Below are 27,146 nucleotides of genomic sequence, written 5' to 3'. Positions count from 1 at the left end.
GGATCTTACCCCTGTACTCGGCACTGGTCAGGCCGCACCTCGATTCCTGTGTTCAGTTTTGGGCCCCTCACTACAAAAAGGACATTGAATTACTCAAGCGTGTCCAGAGAAGGGCAACGAAGCTGGTGAAGGGTCTGGAGCACATGTCGTACGAGGAGCGGCTGAGGGAACTGGGGCTGTTTAGTCTGGAGAAGAGGAGGTTGAGGGGAGACCTCATTGCCCTCTACAGCTACCTGAAAGGAGGTTGCAGGGAACTGGGAATGAGTCTCTTTAACGAAGTAATGAGCGATAAGAGGTAATGGCCTCAAGTTGAGACAGGGAAGGTTTAGACTGGATATTAGGAAGCATTTCTTTACAGAATGGGTTGTTAGGCGTTGGAATGGGCTGCCCAGGGCAGTGGTGGAGTCCCCATCCCTGGAGGTGTTTAAGAGTAGGGTCGAATTAGCGCTGAGGGATATGGTGTAGTTAGGAACTGTCAATGTTAGGTTAAGTGTTGGACTAGATGATCTTCAAGGTCTTTTCCAACCTAGATGATTCTGTGATTCTGTAATGGCATTCAGGACCTAAGTGACACAGAGGCCTCAGGTTCACCTTCTGCACAGAGGGCAATTTCACCAATGAGGTGCTGCAGAACAGTTTTTTGTAGTCAAAATACTCCCCAGAACCACCAAATAAAAGCTGGATTAGATACAGCACCTACATGTTTGGTCTTCAGGATATTCAGGGCCCCCTGATAACTGATGGATTCCAGACATGGCAGTAGTTTTTGCAAAAGACATCCTGTCAAAAAGCTTACCCAAAGCTGAGTATTAGATCTCCTTCCCTCTGACATGGCTTATCTCTGAATTAATTCTGCACTGCAACAAAGGGCTCTGGGAATGAAAATCAACTTTGGTGCTTCTGAATTCCCAGGTGTGCTAGCACCTTCCAACAACCACCACATTGCACAGTTTTAGTTGGCGGTCAATTCAGTTTAAATGGTGTTTTTTTCAATCATGTAATGGATGTTTGAAAGACATTTGCAAATCAGCTCACTGAGATGGCATTTCAGCATTGATACACAGAAGAATACCCACGACACTGCAAATGAACTCCTAACACGGGTACCATTCTTAGAGGAATTCAGAACAAGTACTACTACAATGTCCTTTTGTTGATCTTCTTCTACAGGACTAAAACCCTGGCCTCCACTGACTGTGTAAAGTCCACAGGTAACGGTGGAGAGGCTTTTTCCTTCCCTAAGTCTGTAAAAAAATCTGATAAAATTGCAAACAGATTCCCCTAAGTGTAGCTCTTTAAAAGTACTGTTCAAAAAAGTACGATGCCTGAAGGAACTTTTATTTATTCATATACATGCTTCTATTAGAAAGCCAGGGAAAACACTAGGAGAAAAACAAAGGGAGAAGGGAAGGATCCCAGGAATTTTCCTATTAAAAAACTTGTCACTGATAAATTTTTACTTTTTCTTCTATGTTAAGGATAGCAAGACTCCAGCACATCAGTTGCGCTGCACTGCTTTCATTTCAAGGTCACCATATGGACAACGTAGTCAATAAACTAGCAATTGGAACACAAGGAGGCCAAAAGCTCATCAAGAAAATCCTCTGGACATCTATACAAAATTATGATTAAGAGAAAGGGGAAATGAAGGGAAGGAAAGACAGAAATGCAGTTTTCCTTGGGTTCCTAAAACACTGTTTTCCAATTCCTTCCGACACATGGGGGTCATCACCTTCCTAGTGACCAAACTGACTGTGCTAAGAAAAAAATAAACACAATAAAAGACCTCATTTGACTTCTCAGCAGTCACAGCAACTGCTTTGCCAGGAAACAGAGACATGAACACAAAGCAGAGCCGGGAGCTGTTCCCAGGGAAGCCAGAGGCAAAGCACAGATGGATTTCCAACACTCGAAGTGCCTGGGAAGGCAAGGATAATCATGTTTGATTAGAGTAACCCCCTGAAACTACTGCAGAAACATGCGCAGAGCACAAAATACAGCCCTCTTCTGTCAAATTCAGTCACAAGAACCCCAGCAGGACACAGACTGTACCTATGCCGAGGACACAGAAGTGGGCGAAGGGAGGGCTTATCAAACCACCCAACAGCTTTGCTTCAAGGGCTCCCCTACTCCAGCCTGGACTACAGCCCCTGGATGCCTGAGCACGCTGCCCAGCACACACCATCAGCTCCAATGTTAATGCACAGTATAGAGTAACTCAGATCTCAACACACACCAGTAGCTCAGAGATGATACTAAAAAAGGCAGAGGGGTAACACCAAAAGCATTTGTTGAGGGAGTCCAGCCCACAACTCTCCATCTACACGTAATCCTCAACACCCCTAATCTAACACAAGCATCGATATTGCTACATCTGGCTTAACCTCAAGCTTTCAGACACTCTGAATACTGTGCAATGCCTACAAAAGCCCAGAGGACATGAACTTTATGCTTTGCTCATTAGTCTATTAAAACCCACAAAACAATCATTTTTGTATTCGGAAGCTGGCACAACAAAGCAACAAAGTCCCCAAGAGTGGGACTTCTTTATGACATACAGAAGAAACACAGCACTAACTGGTTTAAGAAAATAATGAGTTGGCCCAAACCTACCAGTCAAGCTTTAGACCTGATAGCTTCATATGCACAGGGACAGCAGACAGCACAGAGAGAGAAGGGACAAATTAATGAATAACTTCTCTCATCCCTCCCACCATCTACACACTCGGGCAGATCTCACAGACTGATCAGTCTGGTAGCCTCCAAGGAAGACTGTAACCTGCAAGTGTACTTGTAATTGATTTGGGGAAAAAAAACCACAAAACCTCTCAAGTATCCTAAACAGTTATGACCCTCACTTCAAACCAGCCCACAAAAATGGTTAATAAGCACAAGAATAACTGCCACTCCTAACAGGGGTTGCAGAGGATTAGGGTGTCTGAAGATGGCCAAGTGAAGGGAATCTCAATTCCACCATGAGCACATCTGCTTTAACACAGTCCCCAAAGCCACCTTCCTCTACAGCCACTTTCTTGTTGTATCCAATGCTAAATCATTTCTTTATATATGTACATGTGAGTTTGGCTCAAAGAAGCCAAAACTTCACATGTGGGGCCGAGGAGGCAAGAACAAGAGACAAGAGTAGAGGTTGGACTTACTGTAAATCTCTTGCAAGTAAAGTTAAAAGGTAAATTCACACACTCTTTGGAAAACACCAACTGGTAAACCAGTTGCCATTTTGCAGCCTTGCTTCATATATTAAATAAGCTCAGTGGCTTGAAGGCTGACTGCCAGCATGAGGGTTAAATGCTCAGCTGGTAAAATGCCGAGCTCCTCTGACATCAAAGCAGCTAAAGCCATTTACAGTAGCTGAGGAACCACTCCTCTAAAGCTGAAGGGTACAGGAATGTGGGCTCCCCAAATAGAAATACGCTGATCAGATTTCCATAAGTGACTCTGGCCTCACCTCCAGTTGCTCTGCAACACTGCAAACTGGCAAGTCTACAATCACCATCTAAATTGCTCTGGCATCACTTTCCAGAGACTGAAAGATTAAGAAAGAGATCAACTCTCCATGCCAGCATAGGGCGACTATTTATCATTTTTCTGACCTGCCCTACAATCCTCACACAACCCCGCTCTGTCACTCCAGACAGATGCTGCTGTCAACACCGTCTCAGGCAGGTTTCCAAATATGAATGTCAACAAATCATAGCTTTCTTGCTTCCACATCACCTTGCAGTCAAGGGTCAGGGTAAGACTACAACAAAAACAGTCCACTTCCATACTGCTGGGAGGGTGAATATCAGAAAGCATCCACTGCACAAAACACTACAAAGTTGTTTGGCACCCAAACTTGCACCAGATAAGTTATATCCCTACAGGGATTAAACTAATCAGATCCTTACAAGTTACACCCTTACAAGGGAGTACTACCCCACCACAGGCTTCCTGCCGCAGGTGTAGCCACATTAGGAAAGGACAATGCTCCCTCAGACGTCCTCCTCTCTCTGGTCCATGATGCAGTCCCAGCATCAGTCACTCCAACGGCCACAAAAAACAGCCAACCTACAATGTGCGCACTTGGGAACTTCCAATCAGGGATGATGGGAAAGGCCACATTCCCAGCAAACCAGCCACCACTTAACTCAGGGATTTCCCTGGGAAGAAGCGAGTTCTGCAATGTGAAACCAGCACCTGCATCAACCAGGAGAGGGAAGGGACATAATGTATCCAGAAGGGAATGAAATCCTTACCCAACTCTCAGCTTAGTACAGGGCCCTTAGATGGATTTAACCTAAATGCAGGTAAGTCACTGTCTTCCTATACAAACCTGGTGTCCTTTCCTATAATCCTGTCATGCGTTTGGACTGAGGCGCTGAATTAAGTCCACTTGTGAATTTGCTTGCACGGACTGGTCTGGAACACCACAGAAACTAAACAACTCCACAACAGATAGAAAACTTTCTTTAGAAAAATTAAAAGCTCCCAGATGCATTCTTTATTATGTTACAGTAAAACAAGAGGTTATAAGCAGAGCTCCCTGGAACTAAGTGTAAGCTGAAATGTGTCTCTCTCTTTACTGCTCTCATAGCTAACATGTGGTTTCCATTGCAGAAAAGCACAGTGGTGACACTTATGGCACTCTAATTATATTAAATATCTAAAGCCTTTAAAATATTGCTGTAACCATCTAAAGGGGGAAAGGCTCAATTACCAAGGTTATTTTTTTCTATTTCATCTGAGAATAACCATTAAGAGGTTGTTCTACAAGACGTGATGGATTTAACCAGATGCTCTCATCATTTCTACTGCAGTGCTTGAAAAAATAGCTTCTATAAATACACTAAAAAGCCAATGAATTGCAGAAGCACAAGACGACTTCAGTAAGGTTAAAAACATGCTGGCATCATACAGAATGCACTAAAAATATTAAGTATAGACACCCCACTGCAGCTCTTACACAGACAGCACCACTGCTGATTTTAACAAGCAAGTTACTGACTCAAGCTGCGGTATGAGAAATTATCATCTCCTCAGTCTGAATATGTGGATTTATCAGCTATTTGTAGAGCCTAAAGAAGGCATCTGTGTAAACAGGATGCTGAGTAAAAGATATGACCTTGAAGATGAGATCAGTCCCCTTGCTAGTACCTGCAAAACAAAATACATATTCACCTGAAAAACTAAAAGGAGGGATGTGATCATATATTAACAAACTGCTGTGGTCCCTTGTGCTAAATTTTAATATTAGAGAAGGGTCTAATAAACCATACTTCCCCTGCCAAAGAATTGTTAAGCTTCTAAATTGAAACAAGCCTAACAACAGATAGGCCGAGTCCACTTTCTAAATCAGAGCTGCTTGCATCTTGCATATTCTGAACAAAGCCACATGCTCAAAAGCATAAAGCATTGCTTGCCAAAAGCACTGGAAGTCTAGCAAAACCATTCTGCTTAGAAAGCATTGTTCCCAATTTATTTTTGATACTAATACTTCCTATTTTTATTAGGGAAATCAACATCACAATAATAATAAAAAAATGCTGATGAGAGGGCTTCATATTACAAATCAATGCTTCTGACAGCCTGGGCAGGTACATACAGCATGACACACCAGGTACCCACATCCAACTATTACTAGACAGAAATGCCATGCCAAGTGGATAACTGGACAACACACAGGATGCTAATCATAGCAGGAAAAGCAGCTTAACTGCACAGCCCACAGCGAGGATGCAAAATATCATGGATGACGCTTCTTCCTAGGGATTTCACAGATCCTTCTGATCTCAAAGATACTTCTCTGCCTGAAGCAAGAAGAATTGACACTCTTACATCTTGCGAGCTTAGATCTTCCCCCACAAAAAGATGTTTATGCATTGCAATAAGGGCAGGTCAGAGGAGATGGAAGTATCTGTGGTAACTCCAGAACACTCCTCTCCAAAGCATGAGGAGATCCAGAGGTCTCCCCACTCTTCTACAGCCAGCAAATCCTTCACGGAAAGGATCCCATGACTGTTGCTGAAATGCTGAATAAGAGAAACCCTATGTTGCACAATATCAAAGCAGGACAGATGGTTGATGAACCAAAGCATCTTCCAAAAAAACCAGTAGGATCAATGTCATCTTAAGACTGCTTGAAAGAATCAAAGTATTAATGGACCAGACAGAAAAAAATCCCAACATTACAGAGGTAGAGGATTTTAAACTCAGTTCTACTTTTAATCGTGCCAATGTGTCTCAGCTATCCTGTGTCATCACGGATTCACCCTCATTTTACCTTGTCAATCACCCATCACATTCATAGGATCACTCACTGGATTACACTCAAACATCCAAAAACCTCTTAGGAAGTAAAATTACAGCATTTTTAAAAAACACCATGGCAAAACACTACACCACAGTCATGCCCAAACTTCTGCAGTTGCAAGATGTATTAATGTTAGATAATTAGGGCTTATGGCCACATTCATTTATGGCTGCAAACATAGGGTTTTGACAGGAAACCTCCACATGATGTTACGTACCACAGCGTCACCTTCAACTTGCCCAACAGGGCTATGATGATAGCGTTCTGCTTAAACCAGAAAAGGTACAGACCTGTGCCAGGACACGGCATTCAAGCATGGAACATACCATTGACGAAACACAGCATAAACGTAAAGGAGACAAAGGTCTGCAGCTCTCCAGCATAGCACACTTGCATTCTTCCTCTTATGGGAAGTGCGATTGCCTTCCCATTTAAAAACCTGTCAAGGCAAAACACAGCTCCTTGAGCTACAGCACGATTTAACTGTGCTTCCAGCACAATGCCTTACTATTCCCTTCAATGCTTTGCCTGTAATTTCTAGTAGAAAAACCAAGATGTTCCTGATAATGTTTACATTCTCAAAAGAAAGTCTGTAATGTAAGATTCCTCACTAAATCAGTCTGACAGCACTGAGTTTCCCTAATGCAAACATAGTCCATTTGTGATGATGGACGCACACACACTGAATACACATACACAGTCCTCATGGGCAGAGGGAGCACATTATGGACTATTTAAGGCTCTCTTGCCCTGTAACACTGCACCTCAGTTTTTCTCTGGTCTGCTACCAAACTTTATTTGCCAAGGTAATGCAAAGTTAAATGCTGGGAAAAATTCTGCTCAATTCATATTCAACTATCTCAATTGGTTCCATTTTATTTAATGTGATGTCTCCAGATGTCTTTGAAAGTAACATATTAGACTTTGTTTTGTCCTAAGGATTTCATTAAATTTTAAACAGATTTTCATTAAGTTTATTGTTTCATTCTAGGGACCTTTGTTTTAAATAAAACATGGAAGAGAGACTTAAGAATTACTCCTTAGGTCGCTCAATGGAAGCACATAATTCATTTTTGTTTTGGAACGTTTCTCCACAACAGTAGATTGAGGCATTTATAGGTTCCCTTTCCATAAGCATGATGGTCTCACAGTTTCAGAGAAACTGAGACAGAAAGGAGTAGATGCAATTTTTAAGCACCTCCAATGTAAAATCAAACCTAGGTTTTCAAAATGGAACGCTTCTAAAATTCTGATTCTCAAAAACAAAAAAACTACTGGAATAAAAACATAGCAAGTTACCTTTACTCTGTATTATTGAGAATTTAACTGTAAACTAACTCCTTAAATATTCAAGAAAATCAGCCTTCTTACTTATATAGAAGAATCAATAAAACTGCAAAAAATGTGGGAAAAAAATTGCTAACAAGTTTGTTCATGTTTTCACCTGAAACCACTCTAGCAGGCTCAATGCATAAAAGGATTTAATGCATCCCCTAACTCCGAGCTGGCTATTAGTGTGTCAGTAATGACAACTCTGTCTAAATCAGCATAGGTTTTCAAGTTCATAACTAAACAGCCGACCCTGTATTTCCTCTGAAAATATGAATATTCAAGAACCACAAAAGAACACGTGACTTACAGCATACTGGTCTCATGCTTTCTAAGCACTCAAAAGTAATTATTCCCACATGACTTTGACCAAATCTATTAATGTAGGACAACAGATGAATTCCCAGGAAATTAAAAAGTTAAAATTTTCAGGGATACTACATTCCCATTAGAAATAAGATTTCTGGTTTGATAACTGAGATAAATAAAAGGGTATGTATGTAGCTGCAAGACCCAAAATTTCTCATCTTTGTCATCTCGCTGCAAGACCCTAACTTTCAGCTCCTGTTGATCTCACTGAAAATTTATCCTCCATATCAAACTTAAATTAGTATTTCCCAATTTTGAGCCTGCAAAGTTTAATTTTGATCTCCATAAAACATAAAGGCAGCAATTTATGAAACTTCTTAATTTTTTTGAGTGATGTAACATCTGTCTTAAAATTCTTCAAATTAATACAGGAAGAAATCATGTTCAGTTTATCATTTGGGGGAGGAGGGAGAGCTTTTCTCCCCTCACTGATCCTCAGAAACACAGTTAAGGGTGCCTGAAAATGCCTAGGACTCTCTCTTGTCTGTAGTATTCCAGCTGGTAACATAAAGATACTTCTGATGCCAAGCTCACAGGGTTAGTTAGAGGATTCATTACTGAATGATTCTGAAGTAGCTATAATGATTAAAAAATCGAGTAAGCACCGAGTATTTTATCCTAACAGGTCTCCTTAATATACAGCTCAACAATAAATCACAGCACTAGGAGAATTACAGCAATCTTCCAATGGAAGTCTGTTGTATGTATTCCCACTAGAAGATATTTAATATGCATGGCAGAAATATAGACATCCTAGCATCATAAACTTCAGAGCATCAAGGCATCGTGTGGCTCTCTTTACAGCCGCTTTCAAGGATGACAGATCTGAGCAGTGATATAAAATCAATGCACCCATCTGGAAGAGCTTCATATTTGGGATTTTGTCCATTATACGTCTTCCTGAAAGCACCAACGAATATCTTCAGCTTCTTGTGAAATTCAGCAGTGACAATAGCCACAACTGGAGAGTTAATGTTTACTGAAAAGGCTCAGAGAATGATTTATCCTGGACAACTTTGAACCGATTAATTTAACAAGCCTGTACAACAAGTACAATGGTGAGAGGGTTTCATACTGACATTTCTGATGGGGACATAAGTTATTCAAGGAAAAAACAAGGGAAAAAGAAACACCTGAAACCAACCTGGAAGATAAGAAACTCTACATGGGACCACGGTCCAGACACAGTAGTCCAATTTTGCCTAACGTTTAATTTCAAAAGGCTGATCAGACATTCACCAGTTCTTCACAACTTCTTCACCCAAGTTTCGAGGACGAAGAACAAGGTCTCGAACACATCCTGGGCTGGCAAATGTGCTAGTGTAGCCTGGTACTAGAGCTGCCTCTCCAGTGACATCTCTGGCACGCAGGAGCAGACAGAACTCCCCAAATTCCCTTTTTGGCAGCCCTTCTCCATAGCTTTTACTATTTCTCCCAGCTGCCTCCCTGAAAGCACACCCAAAGGAACAGGACATAGGACAAACATTTCTAGGCTTTGGCAGTCCAAGTAGTTCTGCTTTGACCCCTGAACCAGAGAGCACCAAGTCCTGCTTTTCAACACTAAAGGCCCTTTTTTGCTGCCTATGTGACTATTCAGCTACCCACATACAAAGCTCAACCTTAATAGACTTGTCCGCTACTTTGAGAGTCGGTTAAAAAGATCACATCCAAACTATTTTTTATATATTCAGTGTCATTTTGTGTTATACTGATCCATCTAAACCAGGTCGTTTCATCTGTCCTACTAATTTTCCTGTCAGCTGATACCGTACCACTATGAGACAGAAAGCTGTTTATATAAAAAAGGCAGAAGAAATTCAATCTGTACTAACAAACAGGTTTTTTCCATTTCTAAACAAAACCAGCTTGGTTTAGCTTTATTTTTCTCTATAGAGGGAGAAAGTTTCTTGCTGATACATACTAGTAGTTTCAACACTTTTATCTAACAATTAAGACTAGGATTTTCCTATATCCTTACTAGAGGAAAGTGCCCAATGTCCAGTCAATGCCAACAAGAGTTGGGGATCCACTTTCCTCGCTTATCTTACAAATTCAATCCAAAAGTTCTTTGCGAGTGTGTACAGCAATGTTCTATTAGTTCTTGACAGTGATATCCAGGGTCAATTATTTTTCAAACTCCCAAAAAAATCCTAGCACAAAATTCCTCAGTAAGATGCTCAGTGTCATCCCAAAGAAAACTTTCATGGCTGTGATAGAAACCTCTGTAACTGGTATTACAATAGAAATTAAAAGCACTGATAGAATCCAGAGCTGCTGGAAAAAGGTGCACTCTTATGATGCAAAGAAATCCTGTGTTTATCTTCTAAGGTGTCCTGCAGCAAGCAATGTTACAGTGGAATTTCTATTGCCCACAGAAGTTAAGTAACATGTCTGCTCAGCTCCACCGAGCACTCAGATGACAGCAGAAGAAGACGTGACGTTACTGTTATCGCATTAGAAGTCAGCCTTTTCTTCCACAGAAAGGGTGTTAGGGTTATTTTCCTCTTTGCATCATTTCTGGTTTTACCTAATAGATCAAATGAAACAGGCAAACCAAGTTTGTTTCTTCAACGGGAGATATCAGGTATCAAAAAAAGTCCTGAAAACTGCATTGGTGTTTACAGTATCTTGCAGCCCCCCTCCAGGAGAAAACCAACATTAGAAGAAAACAGCCCAAGTTCCAAGATCATAACAGCCTTCAGTGGGACTTGCCCACAGCTGTACAGAGTGATACACAGAGAGAATATGAGTGTATTTAGGAAGTTGAAAGAACATCCCAATCACACACATTAGGGCAACTGCTTGCTCCAGTGAGCCATGGCAAATAAAGCAAGCAAACAAACATCTCAAGTTCTTTTGCTAAAATGATCTGTTCTCAAAGCACAGAAACTGCCAGAAAAAACTCATTTCTCCCTTCAGGGAGCAGTAAACCTCTCCCTACCATCTGCTGGGTGCAGGATGTACCTACGTGTCACTGCAGCATATGCTGCGGTCACAGTAACACAACAATCCTGTACCCCGTATGCCAACAAGAAAGAAATATGCAAAGAAACTGCAGCCTCACAGGGACTGGCAAGTGTGCGTGGGTGCTAGCAGAAAAGTGAGACTGAAAACAAGACTTACTGTTATAACTCAAGCTGAAGGTTACATCCCTCTCCCTCTTTCAGCTACAAGCAAGTGAGCGTACATCACCTTCAGCGGGCGCCTTTCATGACAGCACACTTTCAAATGTCTTTCCAATACACGATCTTTTTGTTTCTTTCCTAACACAAAATAGGAAGCAAAAATTGCTCCAGCCTTCCATCTTCATTTTCTCTCTCCTAAAGCTACTGATGTACACGTATATTCAGAGTGTAAACACCATTTCTGTAAAATGTTGTCTGGGGATAATTAAAACGATATTGACTTTCTTGATCAGCTCAAAGACCTTTAAAAGTCATCTGATGAACATTAACATTATGTTCCTGGAATATGATTACAGATTTTTTGAGCAGCCCATAAAAATGGTAAGATGACCGTCTCCAGAAATGTGCCCCCCCAGGTGATTTCTGCAGCTCTGAATTATTATGCTGAAGAGAGGAAAAATCAGTTCTCAAGTGAGCTGTCATTTACAACTCACACAAGAAAGAAGAAAGAAAAGCGAGGGTTGATTGTTCAAAACTGAAGTCACGTTTGACATGGAAAGATACAATGAAATCCCTCCTGGGAAAGCAGGTTTTGACTTCCAACCCGAACACCCTCTTGCTTCTGCCACTTGTAGCATGCAGATCTGCCACTGCCTGACACAACTGAAAGCCCCTCAGAAATAAAGGGCCCAAGTCTCATATACATGTATGTGCACATAAACCTACTCCTACTAACCCTACTGAACAAAACTGCTTCTCACCTAAACTGCAGACATGCTTCACTGCTCCACAAAGAACAGTGTTGGCTTATGCTGTCATAAGCACTAGCAGAATATAATAAATCTACAGCTTTGATAAATACCATTTTCCATTTCTGCTTTTATCATATAACCTACTATGGGTCAGCTCTTTTACTTTTTCCCAACATTTTCATCATCTGTGGGACACTGCTTCCAACTCCAAAGCTGGTACTTGCACTCCCAAACCAAGAACAGGAAAGTTTTCAATGCAAGGCCCAGGTTAGGTACCAGTATGACAAAGATTTGTTGCCGATTTCAGCCCAGCAAGAAACTACATTTGAGGCAGGTCCGCAAGTGATGTAAGCTGTCACCTTTCTATAGCTACATTACTTTGGACTGTCCACAGGTCTCAACTTTTAATGCATTATAGTTTTTTTTCCACTGGCAAAACCTGATTTCTATCATTTCTCTTGCCATTTAACTAGAGATTGCAACCCTTACTACTAAAGGGAAAATGCAAATGGAAAACCTGACGAAGGTTTTGATAGGGTTGAGGAGAGGGAAGGAATGAGGAAGCGACCTAGCAAAGGAAAAAGGAATTTTTGATGCTGGGATTTTAAAAAGGAAAAATAAATGACAAATTAGAAGACATTATTTGCTAAACAAGGCTGTTCAAATGCATTGGAAAGATGGGAGGCACAATGACTTGTGAAATTTATGAACACTGGGTAATTGGTAAATTGTTGTCCTGGTGAACGAATCCATGAGAAATCCAACATCTCCTGCCAAGGCTCTGGCATATAGCTCCTGTAACTGTGTTATTAAATGTTAATCATCTACTTAAGTCAGTGTTCGTGGATGAACAGCTACCATCCAGGAAGATCACTGAAACGGAAAATGTGGAACAGGGCAGCTCTTGTAAAGACCCTGATCTCCAAATAAGGCTGATGCCAGATCACCTCCCATGACACAGTGAAGATAAAAGCACAAGTCTTTCACAAGCCAGGACAGAGCACAGAGAGGAAAGACCCCTTAAGCAGAATACTGCAGCCAGCAGACACTCACACATTCAAGGAAAAAAACCCACAGGCTGCAGAAAGTCATTGTGGGCAACACAGTCTCTGATTAAAGCTCAAAAGCCCCACTATCCATAGAATTGCCTCTTTTAATTTATTAATTTGTCCATGTTTCTTTTGTGCTATCTAAAGTAAAACAGGGTTGTTTCAAAATCTTTTTGCCACAAATGCCACGCGTGCTTGAACGTTTAGAAAGAGCACCCCACAGGTTTAAACCCAGACCAAGGGCTGTTCTTAAACATGCACAGACACCTGAGGAGGACCATGACTTCTTCACTGGGCCCTGGACTGCTAGAATATGAGATCCCCTTTACACAGAGGGAAAAAGAACAATTTCTGTCCAGCAAGTATACCATGAAAACAGACACATACATATGTGCAGAAGACTTGAAGAGTAGGGAATCAGACGGTAAATTTAGTGTATTTGCAGCCCACTGCAGAGAGTGCTGTGAAATACCTCTCTCTGGTAAGTATGGCAGATAAATCATTTCAGGGTAAGCAAAGACACCAGCTTCGTGCTTCAGGTGCATCAGGTTAAATGTTAAGGCACAGTGCTTGATGTAGAAAAGTCTGCCTCACCACTGCTCAGGTATTTCATGAAAAGGGACATGGCTACTCTCAGAAAGCAGTGCCTGGAGAAACCAAGAGGGTGCCCTGCAGATGCAAATTGCTACTCCCAGACACAGGGCCTGTGGGGACCTGAACTCTTGCCCAGCTCCAAGCACAGGGGGAATTGAAAGATGCTGCTTCTGTGAGACCAACAAGGGGCAAGATGTAGGAGAAAAGTGCCTGGCTCCAGAGACAGAGCCAGCTCAGCCACCCTCTACCCTATCCCTGTGTTTATCTCCTCCCACGTCCATTACAGGACAATGTACCAGCAGCTGTTGAACAAAAGTGTGTGTTGTATCAATGTGTCTTTCATGCTGTGAACAGCCCTTCAGTTGCAACTTGAGTCAGTTGCTTTCTTCATTGAAACACTGGTGTAGCATGAAGAGCAGCATTTACTCTTCCAGAGGCAAAGCCACAGTTCATTTCTGATGTGTGAATACCCTCACAGCACTCCTCAAATGTGAAAAACCCCTGAAAGACAACAGTTTATAGAATTGTCAAAGAGTTCTCCAGCTAAAGTGTAACTCACTTCTGCTTACAGTAGAGTTAGGTATAGTTTAAGGGTATAGTTTAAGTAGATCCTCTCAGCACTTCGCATTACACAAGTTTTTAATAGAGCTGACAGTGGTGTAAGGGTCTTAGAGCTCCACAGGACTTCTTTTTAGAGGAACTGAAAAACCACTGACATGCAAACTGTAGTGATTGTATGTACTATGTCAAACCCCTTATATTGAGATATACAACATGAATAAGTTCTCACATTTTCACTATGTGTTATTTGGTATTCTGAATAAGTTTCAAGTTGCTACAAAACAAAACAAATGTGATAATTCTAGAACATATCAACTCTCAGCTATGCTAACAGTGTTGTGTTTCCTTATAAAATGAGAGTTCATTTTCTCAGACCAAAAAATAACATTTACAAGTCTTCTGTATGAGAACCACTAACACATAAAAGAAGAATTATTACATATTAAAAAGTGTGCCTCTGTCCACAAAAAAAAAAAATATTTACTGATTAAGAGACAAGAATTCACTACATCCTCAGGAGAATAATCTTCATCTTACATCTAAGCTTCTTTTACCTGGTACCATGAAATAAAGAGCCTACCCACATTCCTCTATATAATACTGTTATTTTCAATGAACATGAAGGAACACACATGCAGCACATGCTTTATTCAAAAAACACTTTTGTCTTTATTTTTGATCTTCAGTTGATCTCAGCTTTCTGAAACGCACAAGCAGAAGGTATTTCCTACATGAGAAGCATCTCATTATTACATTAATAAACCTTAACTACATACCATTCATATAAATCGAGAGGTCTGTTTTCCACCACTTTGCATCAGCCACACAAAGCAAGGTTAAGTTGGATATTATGTCCTACACACCGCATAAAACAATTATTCAGTGTTATGCACATGCTCTAAACAGGCTTAAAAGACTGCACAACAGCACTGCAGAATCAGGCCCCCACTGAACCAAATGTCCCCAGTCTTTCCATCTTTCAAGTCCTGGGAGAGTCACAGCATCTACTTGTATCTATTCAATAAATAAAAACCATCATATATAAGATATTAGTCAACTCACATCTACAAAATAAATCCACCCTGCAATAGCAGGAAAAAGCGACCTCACTCTTGCCTCCAACACAAATAACTCATTACCTCCCTACTACTCATGTCCATGTGGGAGACCACAGAAGAGCAAATCAAGAGTGCAGACTGCAGGCTGCTCAAAGGGGAACCCCCACAGCAAACTAGATAATATCCTAGTGTTCTGTAAAATGTTCATTTGAACATTATACAGAAGGGAGATTCATGATGCTGTAAACCAGAGTTTATAGCTACCAAGTGTTATATGCATGCTATAAACAGAAATTTATAGCTTTGTTCCCTGGTGGAGCTGAGGATGTATCCCCAGGCTAAATAGTGGCATTTAAATCACATTATTTAAAAAAAATTTTTAAAAAGCCAAAAACATTTTGACCACTGTAAAAGTTAGCAAGCAAAACCTTCAACTGCAATCTTCAATTCTGATCTCTTTTTTCAGTAGTAACTTGTTATCCTTCTTTAGAAGTTAAAGTGAAGCTCATTTTCCATTGCTAATTTGAAACATTCCCTAACCAGAAGTGCTCTGCACCTGCTAATATTTATTTTAAATGGCCACTAAATGTATTTGGAATAGAAGCTATCTAGAGTGGAACATTTAAAATTTTGGGGAAAAAAAAGTATTTTCTATTTATTTTATTTCCCTTTACATCTCTGACTCAGCACAAGCTACAAGATGGAAACAGAAATCTGGTTTTAAAAGCATGAAATCAGGCTTTCTTTAAATTTCTGACAACAAAACGTATACGTGTAATTGCAAGATGTTATCACATTTATCACAAGATTTAAAGGGATACTTTTTTTATTGAACAAGAATGTGTTATATTCAGGCATGTCAGATACTTCAAATTGTTTTATTGTCACAGACTTTGAACTTTTACCATCAACATTTTCATGCACTTCTTTCTTCAGATACAGAACTTGAAACTCGCAATTTCTTTCGCCACTCTGATTACACTTGCTGCTGAAATGAGCTAAATAAGCCAAAATGTAATTACATTAAAAAATCTCTGAAGCTGAGCAAGCAGCTAACTCCAGCATAACACAGCTCCATGCCTCCACCATTTTATCTCCTTACCTTTTGCTGGTGTTCCTCCCCTATCAGTCCAGCTCCTTGCAAGTGCTTATAAAAAAATTGCAGTTAATGCATACATTAAGTTGATGATCTCATTTATAATAGAGCTGATGGAAGTTGTGTTTATACAATAGGTATCTGTCAACGTGATTTTTTTTTTTATTATTACTATTATTTTGGGTTATCATGACTGACTGCAGATCAGAAATAAAAAGGTGAAAAGCTGAACTATCTGAAGAGCTAGAGTTCTTTTACTCCTTTTCTGGAAAAGGCATGTAGCTCTTTTGACTGATTGCTAAACCCAAAGTATCTTTTCTGAAGATGCTCAAGCTAACTAAGTATTTCAATTAACTTGAATCCTTTTTCAGGCAGTTTCAAAAGGAAAAAGAGAAGCAAAATTTTTGGTAGAAGCACAAATACAGTACCATTTACTGTGGATTAAGTTAGAGCTTTTTATTCTATTCACAGTTTTCATTCAAACTCCAAAATTAAAAACATTTCCTTTCAGGAAAAGCTACTTGGCTTGTTTGATGCTTTATAGTGTTAAAAAAAGCTCCATATGTGTCTCATGAAACTTCCAAAGGAATCTGCCAGTTCAGAAATTCATCTTTACATGCATTACCAGCAGCTGTCGCAACAGACAACATCTATGTTTTAACACAGACAAAATAAAAATTTACTGGAGATTGCTCAGCTGGACTTGTCCTTCCTTACTGCAGCAGCTACCAGACATGAAGTGTCATTTATTAAGTCACACTTTCCATTTAAACCAACTCCCGCTCTTAAATCACAGCCCCATGCTTCCTTTCCTCTTCTCCCAGGGCTGAAAACCCTTCTTGGCATAAGCCAGCTGGCAGAAAGATGCAGACATGGACTTGATCACTACCTCCCACACACATTTACTTTCACTGTGGCATGAATGTCTCCTCATCCCCACCTACACTACCCTCCAGCTAAGCAAAAAAAAAAAAAAAAAAAAGTAATGCGTATTTTCTTCTTTGCCAAGTAAAGGAAGCAGCTATGCTAGCTGTGTGGACCTAAAAACTCCCTCAAAGGTGAAGATGGAGGGAGGAACACAAACCTCCTCTGCACAACTGGAAAACAAACACAGAGATGTGTTTTTCCTCAGAGGAAACCCATGAACACAAGCTGACCCTTGATATACCAGCAGCTAAGTCAGTCAAGCAAGATGCAGAAGTTTTGTGGCGTTAACAATCCAAGCAACTCTGAAGCACTTGCATTCGCTACCCTTAAACGTTCAATTTATGCACCAAGGATTTTTCAAGTGACTTCAGAGTTTGGATTTGCAGCAGAAGCAAGCAAGAGAGCCAAATGCCATAAAGCAAGACTTGCAGCAAACAGCATTCCTGCAACAAGCCAGTAACAGCTCACCTACAACTACTTCCACAGGAAACATTGAGAAAACCCCTGAACAACAGAAGACACTGAAAAGAAACAGTGTCTCTTTTTAAACCATGGTTTAAAACAAAACACAAAGAAATTTCTATGGATTTCTCTTGGAGGTTGTCAACAGCTCTATTAGTGCCGCAGGCATACTCTGATGCTGCCACTCCAGGGGAGAGCCATCAGGTGAGGTCGAAGTGTTTGGCCCAATGCCTTTTTGTCATTCAGAAAAGCTTTCTTTTCAGCAAGTAAATGGTTTGTAAGCAAACACACCCAGAAAGCACAATCCTCCTCTGGAACAGACTCTATAGAGATGACATCCTTAGCTTGCACATTTGCCCTGTCACTGGGATTTCTTCACCAAACAGGTTATCTTACATGCAACTTTCCAAAGTCATATACAAATGCTAAAACCACAAAATTACCCCCTAGTCTGCTTCTCTACTCTCCTCTGAGCACATTGCAGCACCACTAGTGAGGAATCCCACAGCCAATTCTGCTGTCACCTCCATCCCTGCTCTCTTATGTCAGGGCCCCAGACTTGTAAAACTCAGTTTAACCCACAATGCAGCTGACAGCAGAGAAAACCAGCAAGGGGAGCTCAAGCCAGAGCTCCAACACTGCTGCACACAGCAGCGCACAGCCCAGCTCAGCTTCCCTTCAGCTCTGCTGCAACAGTTGTGAGCAGGCATGTGCCCAGGCTGGGACATGGCCTCTCCTTACACACCAGCTCTTCCAAGCACAGCCCAACTCAAGGCCAGCGTAGGGAGCACCTCAGGTATGGACTAAGTCACTCAGATCTACTCCTGTCACTCACATTCAACTCAACCACACAAGGTAAATCAATCACGTACTGCTCTGGCACAATGCTAAGGGAAAAACTGCTAGAAACATATCCAAATGAAATCTCTTCCCTGAGCTATCTCAGTAGACCAATTTTGTCAAGCCACAGCTTGAAACAGCACTCACGCTTTCCTTTTCATTTAGCTGATAACGGTACTACTCATCACACTCACTTATAAAATCTAGGGCTGTTCCCTGTTACCATCAGCTTCCTCCTCTTGGTACTACAGTCAAGGTATTAAGGCTCCTTTTGCAGTTGCCACATGCACAAGAGGCTTCAGTATCTTCTGAAGAAATAATTGTCCATCTGTTCCTCTTTGTCTCCCCTGCCCAGCTTCTTGCCTCTCTCCTTGTCTACAGACTTAAAAGAAACAAGTCAATAACATAACAGCAACATGAAAAGCTCAAGTCCAAGACCAGCTACCCTTGGAAGCTGGTATTGGTTTGGGAAACAAACAGACCAAAGCTGTTCTCAGCTCCAGTAAAGAAGGGTTCATTCATGCTACCAAACAGGTACACAAACCCAACTGGAAGGGTCCAAACTTGTCACAGGAGAGTCATTTTTGTCCCATTCCATAGATGATTCTGTCCATGTTAGCACAAGCATATCTGTTTCAGAAAGACAGATAGTGAGAGATACATGCAGCAGATTACACACCCACCAGCTCAATACGTACCCCTAAAACGTTTCCATTAAGTGACCCACATGGAGCTCCCAGCAAGGCTAACTGCAAGTGCCAGCAGAACTACCTTGTACCACCATCCTGGGCACACCACCGGCTCCTCACAATACTCACCAGCTCTGACAAAAAGGCCAGTGAAAGCTCTCACCAGTCTTACCAGAGAGATTAAACAGCAACACAGAGACACAGATTACAGGCAGAATGGGCTTTTACTTTTCTCATGATCTGGGATAAAAGTAGAAAAAAAATGTGCTCATTAAGATGACAGTGTAACAGATAAGATATTTGAACTTGCACCTCCAGAATCCCAAACTGATGACTCAGAAAGACCCTCCTCCCCAGTGCCAACACACACAATAGTACCAGCAAAGACATGAGGCAATATCTCCCAATGTTCATTTGTCAGACAGCTACATCAATCCTTTACAAGCACTAAGTTTAACTAACAGAGCAAGTATCTCACATATGGGTCTTCAGATTTCATATTTTTTTAATACAATGTTCATTCTGAACCCAGGGAAACTGCAGGAACTGAAATAATGGCAATGGCAGGATTGCTCATCTTGTCATCTTCCACTTCAAAACTGACCTTTCCGAGACAGGGGCCTTCTGCAAAGCTAATGTAAGCTCTGCAGCTCCACCACAGCTATGTGCCACCAACCCACAAGTACCAACTGCCTTGAAATCACTCATACACTACCTCTAGTGTTTGACTTCTACCACAGTTAACCAAGCCAACTTCAGTACTGCTGCTGGAAGTGGCACAAACCAGAGAAGGAAACAAGTCCTATTAAAGGTTCATTTTTATCTGTAAGTTCCATGGTTGCCTGTGCAGTTCCTGCTTCCTCAGGGAAATAAGTCACCCAGAGAAACTCATGAAGCAGCACTAGAGGAAGATGCAGCTAGCCCATAGGTTTGGTGTACTGCATGTGATATTTTCCCCATCTGAGTCAGAAGCGATGTGGATTTAGTACCCATATTGAGATTGCTAGCTGAAGCCACAGAGCCTGTTCTTTGATCTATATCCAATTCCAAAGAGTAATCAAAAGTTTTTACATTAGTATATACAAAACGGCAGGAATACCGAAATACTCATGGAAAAGCAAGCAAAGGCCTGTTCCCACAGCAAGCACCACTCAGACAGCAAAGCAGGCACATCTTCAGACATGACAATGAAAAAGAGACAGGATAGGTCCTTGCTCCAAGAATGACAAGCTTCAGATGTTCAAGTTTTACTTGATTATAAATGCCAGCTCTATACCTGCATCAGTTTTGTGTCTGCTCTGAGTTTTACTGCAGAGCAATCCTCTTGCACAGCTAATGAAAACCACTACAGTTACAGAAGACATTTTTGATAAACACACAATAACCTTACTAAATACAGAGATAAAGACAAAATCAAGGATACACAGAGCAAGTTCTTTAAACAGGAAGCACCTAGGAATAACCTAGAATACTCCAGAGTCTTTATGTACAAATGCCATGGCACGACCTGCACTAGCATTTCAAACACACAGCAGCAGTGAGAGAAAAAAAAAAAAACAAAAAAACCAGAACACCAAGAAAATACAAAACGCAAAAAAATCTGACTGACATGCCAGTAGTAATCAGTGACAGATGAAACCCCTCACTTGCTAACCCTTCAGCTCTGATACTGCCCTCACTGAGCTGCAACGCCCAGCAGAAAGCAACCTGCCATACAGTTCACTGAAGTTGGAATCTAGACAAACTTTCCAACTGCTGTTAAGACACTGATGCTCCACAGTGCATTATTAAGAGGAGCAAACACATTTAGCCTGCTTCAGCTTCCTCCCAAGCCACCCACTGAAAACATTCGTCTCTAGCAATTCCCTTACATTCCCTTCATGGAGCAGAAAAACTTCCAAGACCCTGAGTCCATGTTGGAAGGCCAAAGGAACCACCTGCCACCAGTTATTTCCAGGATACCCAATGGTCACATGTCACACATGCGGAGCACATATCCAGCTTTGCTGGAGAGCTCTAAGGGAAATAAAACCCCAGGCTTTCCCCAACAGCTGCTGTATGCTGCCTCCCAGCCTATGATAACAAATCCCTGAGCAAGTCTGCTGTGGGATTGGAGGCAGATACAGAAACACTCCAGAAATGTAAAGTTGCTCAGCCATTTCCTTTTAGCCCAGAGTATGGAAGCAAGGCAGACAAGTGTTACAGTGCAAAACACTGTTTATAAATTGTTCAAAACTGTGATTCTTGTACAAAGTTGTTCATGGATTATGTATGTGCAAAGAGGAAGACTATAAAAGAAAATACTTCAAGTTTATAAAGAAGGGTCAGGGTACACAGTACTCACCATAGTCACCTGAGAGAAAAAGATGTTAAGTGGTTGCCATTAATACCTTGGGGGTTTTTTTTGGGGGGTGGGGTGGGACACGACGACAGACCAGAACATACCCTGGCATTACAGTGACATTTTACAAAACATAACCTCTATCCTGCCTCCTGCCTAGGACTGCACATTTGTGATTCATATGGCTGCGAAGAACCTTGAAACCTCTCACATATTGTCACCCGCTGGACAAAGAAGCCCCAGTTAGAAACAGGCAGAGCTGTACGGAGGAGAGTGGTTGGGTTCAAAGGCCCAGGGAGAATTTCTAACATTTCCGAGGGCAATATTTATCTTGCTGTTGTTTTCCAGCAGGCTGAAGGTTCACAGCTCTGTGACCTGCTGCATATCAGCCATCCCAGTTGCAGGGGTAACAAAAATCAGAAACCAGAGGCAAGTTCAACAGAACCTTCTCAAACACTTCCCCAGCACAACACATTCAAGCTTACCTACCTCAAACAACAAGCCTTCATAGACACAGGCACCTGTGGGACAAAAAAGAAAAACCAAACTGATTAGAAGCAAGTAACACCAGCATACTCTCCAGTGAGCCTGCTATACAACAGTACGAGCAGCACTGAGCAGCCACCTCCAGCCATGCACTCGCCAGCAACAAAGCAAATGCAGTTTTGGTGCAGCAGGGCAACCTCTGGTTAAGCTTTAGACTGCGGTGTCAGGGACTCTGGCCAAGATGAACTCAAAAATTTGGAGAGTGGCACAAACAAGACAGAGACAAAAGGGGAGACCTGACAAAATAATGCAGCTGATCTTCAAGAAGGGGTTAGCACATGCCTCTGCAGCACCTCAGCAGCCCACTGATGAAGCATCACAGCATTATAGTTGCAAGAAGTTGCCCAGTCTTTCTCAGGCAGAGGTCAAGGACACAGACAACAATCCAAGAAAGCAGGAGAACGCAAAGCAGTGAAACAGGGGCAGACATGAACCCCACAAGGACCTGACTGCACCACCACCAATAATCACCCACTTTTGAACAGGGCTAGTATCATAACACATTCCCACAATCACCTCACACTCTCGCAGACCGGTGTCAAAATCAGACATTCGGTGCCACCCATGTGAGGGGCATATGTTCTCCCCCTCCACCGTCACAAAGGCTGCCCCCAATAAGATGGGAATTCTCACAATACACACATAAGATTAAGCTCAGAACTGTAATTTCAAATAACTGCCCAAGCTCTCACCGAAATAAAAGGAAGCCACAGCTGTTCAAGGGCAAAATAGGGCCCTTAAAAATACAAGGTTACACGGCATTTAAATTGCATGTTAAAGAGCAGTCTCTTCTCTGTGCTCCTATAAATCATTTTACCATTTACAGGAGAAACAAATAAGCACATGAATACACACAATCACAGCAAGAAGAGCCAACCTGAATTCCCACTCCTAAATCACTCCTCCATGGGCAACAGGTCACATTTCACCTAAGGACAGGCTCACAGGTCTCCTCCTGCTTCAGTCTTCCTAGTCCTCACCACTGACACTGCTGGCTGAAAGGTTCTCCAAGCAAGTGATAGAGATATACACACCCATTCAAGCATACTTTATATATTCTACTTCAATAAATCAAATAAGAGGTTAGAAAATAAAACCATGAGTAAGTTGAACGACAGTTCTTTCATTGATTTTCTGGGAAACAGTCGTTCTCGAACAACTACACATATCTGTCTACTGAAAACGTGACAAGAATGTGAAATCAAAAGCAACCCCTGAAACTCAAAGATGAAAAGCAAAGAGAATGCAGGAAAAGCTGCCTCAAGGGACCACCCTGAGAACTAAGAATTTCCTCATCGAAGAGTGGTGTTTTCCATAAAATGCAGATTAGACAAATTTGTAGAGAAAACCTTGGAGCTACACCACTTCGAATCAAAAGCTTCTCCTTCGAGCCGGTCTTCAGCTCAGCCACAAGAGGCTGCAGAGGCACCATCAGAAATTATTTTCCTTTGCCAAGGAGATGAGCCACAAGAGCCCAATCACGTTTCTCTCACATTCAGCAGATACCTTTCTACTCATATTGACAGTAAACAAATCGAGCCCTACCCATCACATGCACAGACTGAGCACCAGAGCCTGAACATGCTGAAACACTGGGTTTCGCTCTCAGGTCTGCGCAGTCCCCCCACGCCACCCCACAAACCATACTGTTAACCACTTCACGTTTGACAAGTAAGCGCTGCATGTTATTTGAATGCAACTAAGACTCTTGGCAATTACCTGTTCATTTATTTACTTAACTTTCATAGCAATTTGTGTTTACAGAAAAGAAAAACAAACACTTGACCATATCTTGACTTATGTTACTGCACTGATTTAAGTAACAATTATCTTCCTGCCCCCCACATCTCTCTCCTCCCCCACATTCTTTTGGCAAGAGAGCATAATTTCAAGGTTCATCATCCAGCTGCACCTCAAAACTCAGTGAAAAACACAAGGTCACATACTGGTGGAAGGCATGTGGGAAAAAAAAAATACTTAATACCAGTTAGTTAAGATCAGCACAACTCGACTGGTTTACACCTAAAAAGGGGCTAGCTACCCTTTCTCTCTAGCTAACAGCTATAGCTTCTTACAAGTACCAATGAAAGTAACAACGGTTTGACACCCTAAAATGTGAAATGTGGTATCAGAGCCCCCACCGAGATTTGAAAACCTTAAAAGGTTTTCATGGGAAAACTATCAACAACAATAAAAAAACCCCAGCATTTCCTACTTTTGCTTCCAGAGGCTGTAATTACATCTAGGGCCCTTTGTGCCAGGCACTATAAACACATGGTGAAAGAGCAGTCATGTGCCGAAGAGCTCCCTGCCTATGGGGCCAGAGCACAGAGTAAGGACCAAGGCAGCGGGGAGAGAGCAACTGCCTCAAATAGCCCAGGCAGGCAACAGCAGGAATGAGACTGACTTTCAAAAATTTCTCTCAGCTCTACAGCCTACTCCCTCCACTGCACTCTGTAGACACAGGCTCACCCCAGCCCATGTGGGACTAGAAAGCAAACACAGAAAGCTTGATTTTTTCTCTCCATTAAAGCAAAGACATATTTCACTCCCTTGCAAGTTAACAAGGGGGATACTAGGATATAACCCATCTTTACAGGACTTTGAAAATCCTTAGGTACAAATATCTTTTAGCTATTTTTTTATTCCCAAATGTGAGTGAGCCCAAGACATCGCATGATGCGCATTAAGCAACGTTGCTCTTTGTTACAATGCCCTGGCTTTACATGCAACTCCAAGTCAGCAGTGTGATTAACAGCTGTTTGCAAAGCTCGCCTAAAAAGGTTTCCTCAAATGATCATATTGCATTTCACACGCTGGAAGAAATCCCAAAACTTTTTGCCTTGGTATTTTTGTGTTGGGCATCTTGGATGCAGAGGGTTGGTAGGGTAGGTTTTCTGGTTTGGGAGCTTTTTTTGTCAGAGTTAAGTCTCTCCGATACTGCCCAACAAGTTAACATCCCAAATTCATATCTAATAGCTCCTCATCTCACACACACGCACATAGTGATTTTTAACTACTGTTATTCACTAAGACAACTATATAAAATGAGCATCAGTGTTACGGTGGGAGCAGTATCTGGGGAGTCTGCCACTCTGGAAACCAACAACCTACACTCACACCGTCAAAACAAAAGCTGGAAAACAACCTAAGCACGCACTCGCAAACTTAAAACATCAGTAAGTACTGCCTGACAGCATCGCAAGATCATAACCTTGCACTTTTTACAAGCCTGTCCAGAACACTTTCTTAATGACAGAAGAAACTAATGCTCGATGCCTGCTAAGGCACTCCTAGAACACCCTTACAGCTACATCCACACATTCCAAGTTGAACTCAGCCTTCTTCTAAAACAAGGAAAGGTGGATGACCGCTACCTGCTCTCCACAGCTCCTGTCACCGCTGCTCAGGCTGCCCCGGCCGGCAGGCTACAAGCCCACACCACAGCGTTTCTGAGTCCCGTGGGCAAGCGGCTTAGTCCTCACCACCGCCACGAACACCCGTGGAGAGTGGACCAGCACAGCCTCAGGGCTGGCTCTGTCCCCAGCCCTGCCGCTGGCTGATCCAGCTCAGCCCACCCCTCACACGCGGGCACTGGGGTGGTTTCTGTGGGTTTGGACAACTAAAACCCACAAAAACCTTTCTGGTTAACCCCACCCTCAGCTTGGCAGGCGGTATACTGCTGTCCTGGGCTGCCTCCTCGCCCTCCCGCCGTCAGGAAAAGGTGCCGAGCATGAGGGGAAGCCCCGCAGCCCCAGCCCGACCGAGCCACCCTCCCGCCTCTCCCCCCGCCCCGTGTGCTGGAGCGGGACACGCTCCTCCATCCCTGGCGCTGAACGCCCGCCAGCCCTCAGCCGCTTGCGGGCACCCCACAACCTCCACGACCGCCGCCGAGCGGGAAGAGCCGGGGGGCAGCCGCGGGAAGGACCGGGCATGGCTTCACCTCAGTCTCCCACCCCCTCGCCCCGCCCGTGGAGAGGCCGCCAAAATGGCGGGGGGCGGGAAGCGGACCCCCGCCCGGGCCGGGGAGAAGGGAAGGAAAGATGCCCCTAAAACCCCCGGCAGAAGGGGGCTTCTCCTCAGCGGGGGAGCTCAGCTTCTCCTCAGGGCACCAACCGCCCGCGGGACGGGGCCGGGGCCCGGCGCGACGACTCACCTGAGGCGGCGGCGGCCAGCGCCGCGCTGAGGAGGCACAGCGTCGCCCAGGCGGCGGCCGGGGCGCCCATGGCCCCGCCGCGCTGCCCCTCCGCCGCCAGCGGCGGCTGCAGGGGAAGAGAAGGAGAGACGCGGCGGGCGGCCGCGGGGAGAAAGGGGAAAGGAAGGGGGGGTGGCCCCGCCGCCCCCTCGGCAGGTGCCGCCCGGGCAGCGCCTCGGCCCCCGCCCCGCCGCCAAAACTTTCCCCGCAGACAAAGCGGCGGCGGCCCCGCAAGAAAATGCGCCTTAACCCGCCCGCCCTCCGCCCCGCCCGGCCCCGCCTCGGGGGGCGACGCTGAGCGCCGGTACCAGCCCCGGCCGTGCCCCGCGGGTGGGTGCGAGGGAAGCCGAGCCGAGCCGCCTCCTCCTCGCCGGCTGCTCCCGGGTGAAGCAGCAGCCCGCGGCCGATCTGCAACTTGTCCTGGCTGCAGCAAGAGCAGCGGCGGGCGTTTGTCCTACGATTAGGCAAAGCAAACGTGTTTGTGTTGGCAAGGAGGGCAGGCATCGACCCCCAGAGCGTGTCACAGCCCGGGAGCGGTCGGGGGCTTTATCCTGGTCACAAATGGATGGGCTCGAGGGGAGAAGTCTGAGTCTCTAGGGGTTGTGAAGCTTTTCTTTCCTTATGTTTGGGTCTCAGTTTTGTTTGCAGAATTAAAAAAAAAACAATACAAAAAGGGCAGGATCTGTTTTCTTGTCAGATAGGTCCACACTGAATGAATCTTTACATTTCTTCCCTCAAATTCAGTTCCTTTGCTCTTCACCCATTCTATAGCTTTCCTCGATAAAGGAAGACTCAAACATTAGCAATCACAAATCAAGCACACATGCTGAGGAAAACTACCAAAGCATTCCACAAAGCCCAAGTTTGACTCTTCCCATTGTAACATCTCCTTTCTTGAGGCAC

General features: G+C 43.1%; 1 protein-coding gene across 1 annotated transcript in view; it reads right to left on the bottom strand.

Moving 5' to 3' along the window:
- Nucleotides 1-26,441, bottom strand: part of FRAS1 (Fraser extracellular matrix complex subunit 1) — a 176,604-nt gene extending 150,163 nt beyond the window's left edge. The window contains exons 1-2 of the mRNA XM_074823439.1: nt 26,205-26,441; nt 21,992-22,023 (exon numbers count right to left, since the gene is read on the bottom strand). Of these exons, the coding sequence (XP_074679540.1) occupies nt 21,992-22,023; nt 26,205-26,274 (102 nt within the window). The 5' untranslated portion in view covers nt 26,275-26,441. The remainder of the gene's footprint in view (nt 1-21,991; nt 22,024-26,204) is intronic.
- Nucleotides 26,442-27,146: the final 705 nt, after the last annotated feature.

The sequence above is a fragment of the Strix aluco genome, chromosome 4 (assembly GCF_031877795.1).
Source record: "Strix aluco isolate bStrAlu1 chromosome 4, bStrAlu1.hap1, whole genome shotgun sequence".
NCBI classification, from domain to species: domain Eukaryota; kingdom Metazoa; phylum Chordata; class Aves; order Strigiformes; family Strigidae; genus Strix; species Strix aluco.
The sequence above is the reverse complement of the archived record's forward strand: the minus strand, read 5'-3'. Positions and strand labels throughout refer to the sequence as shown.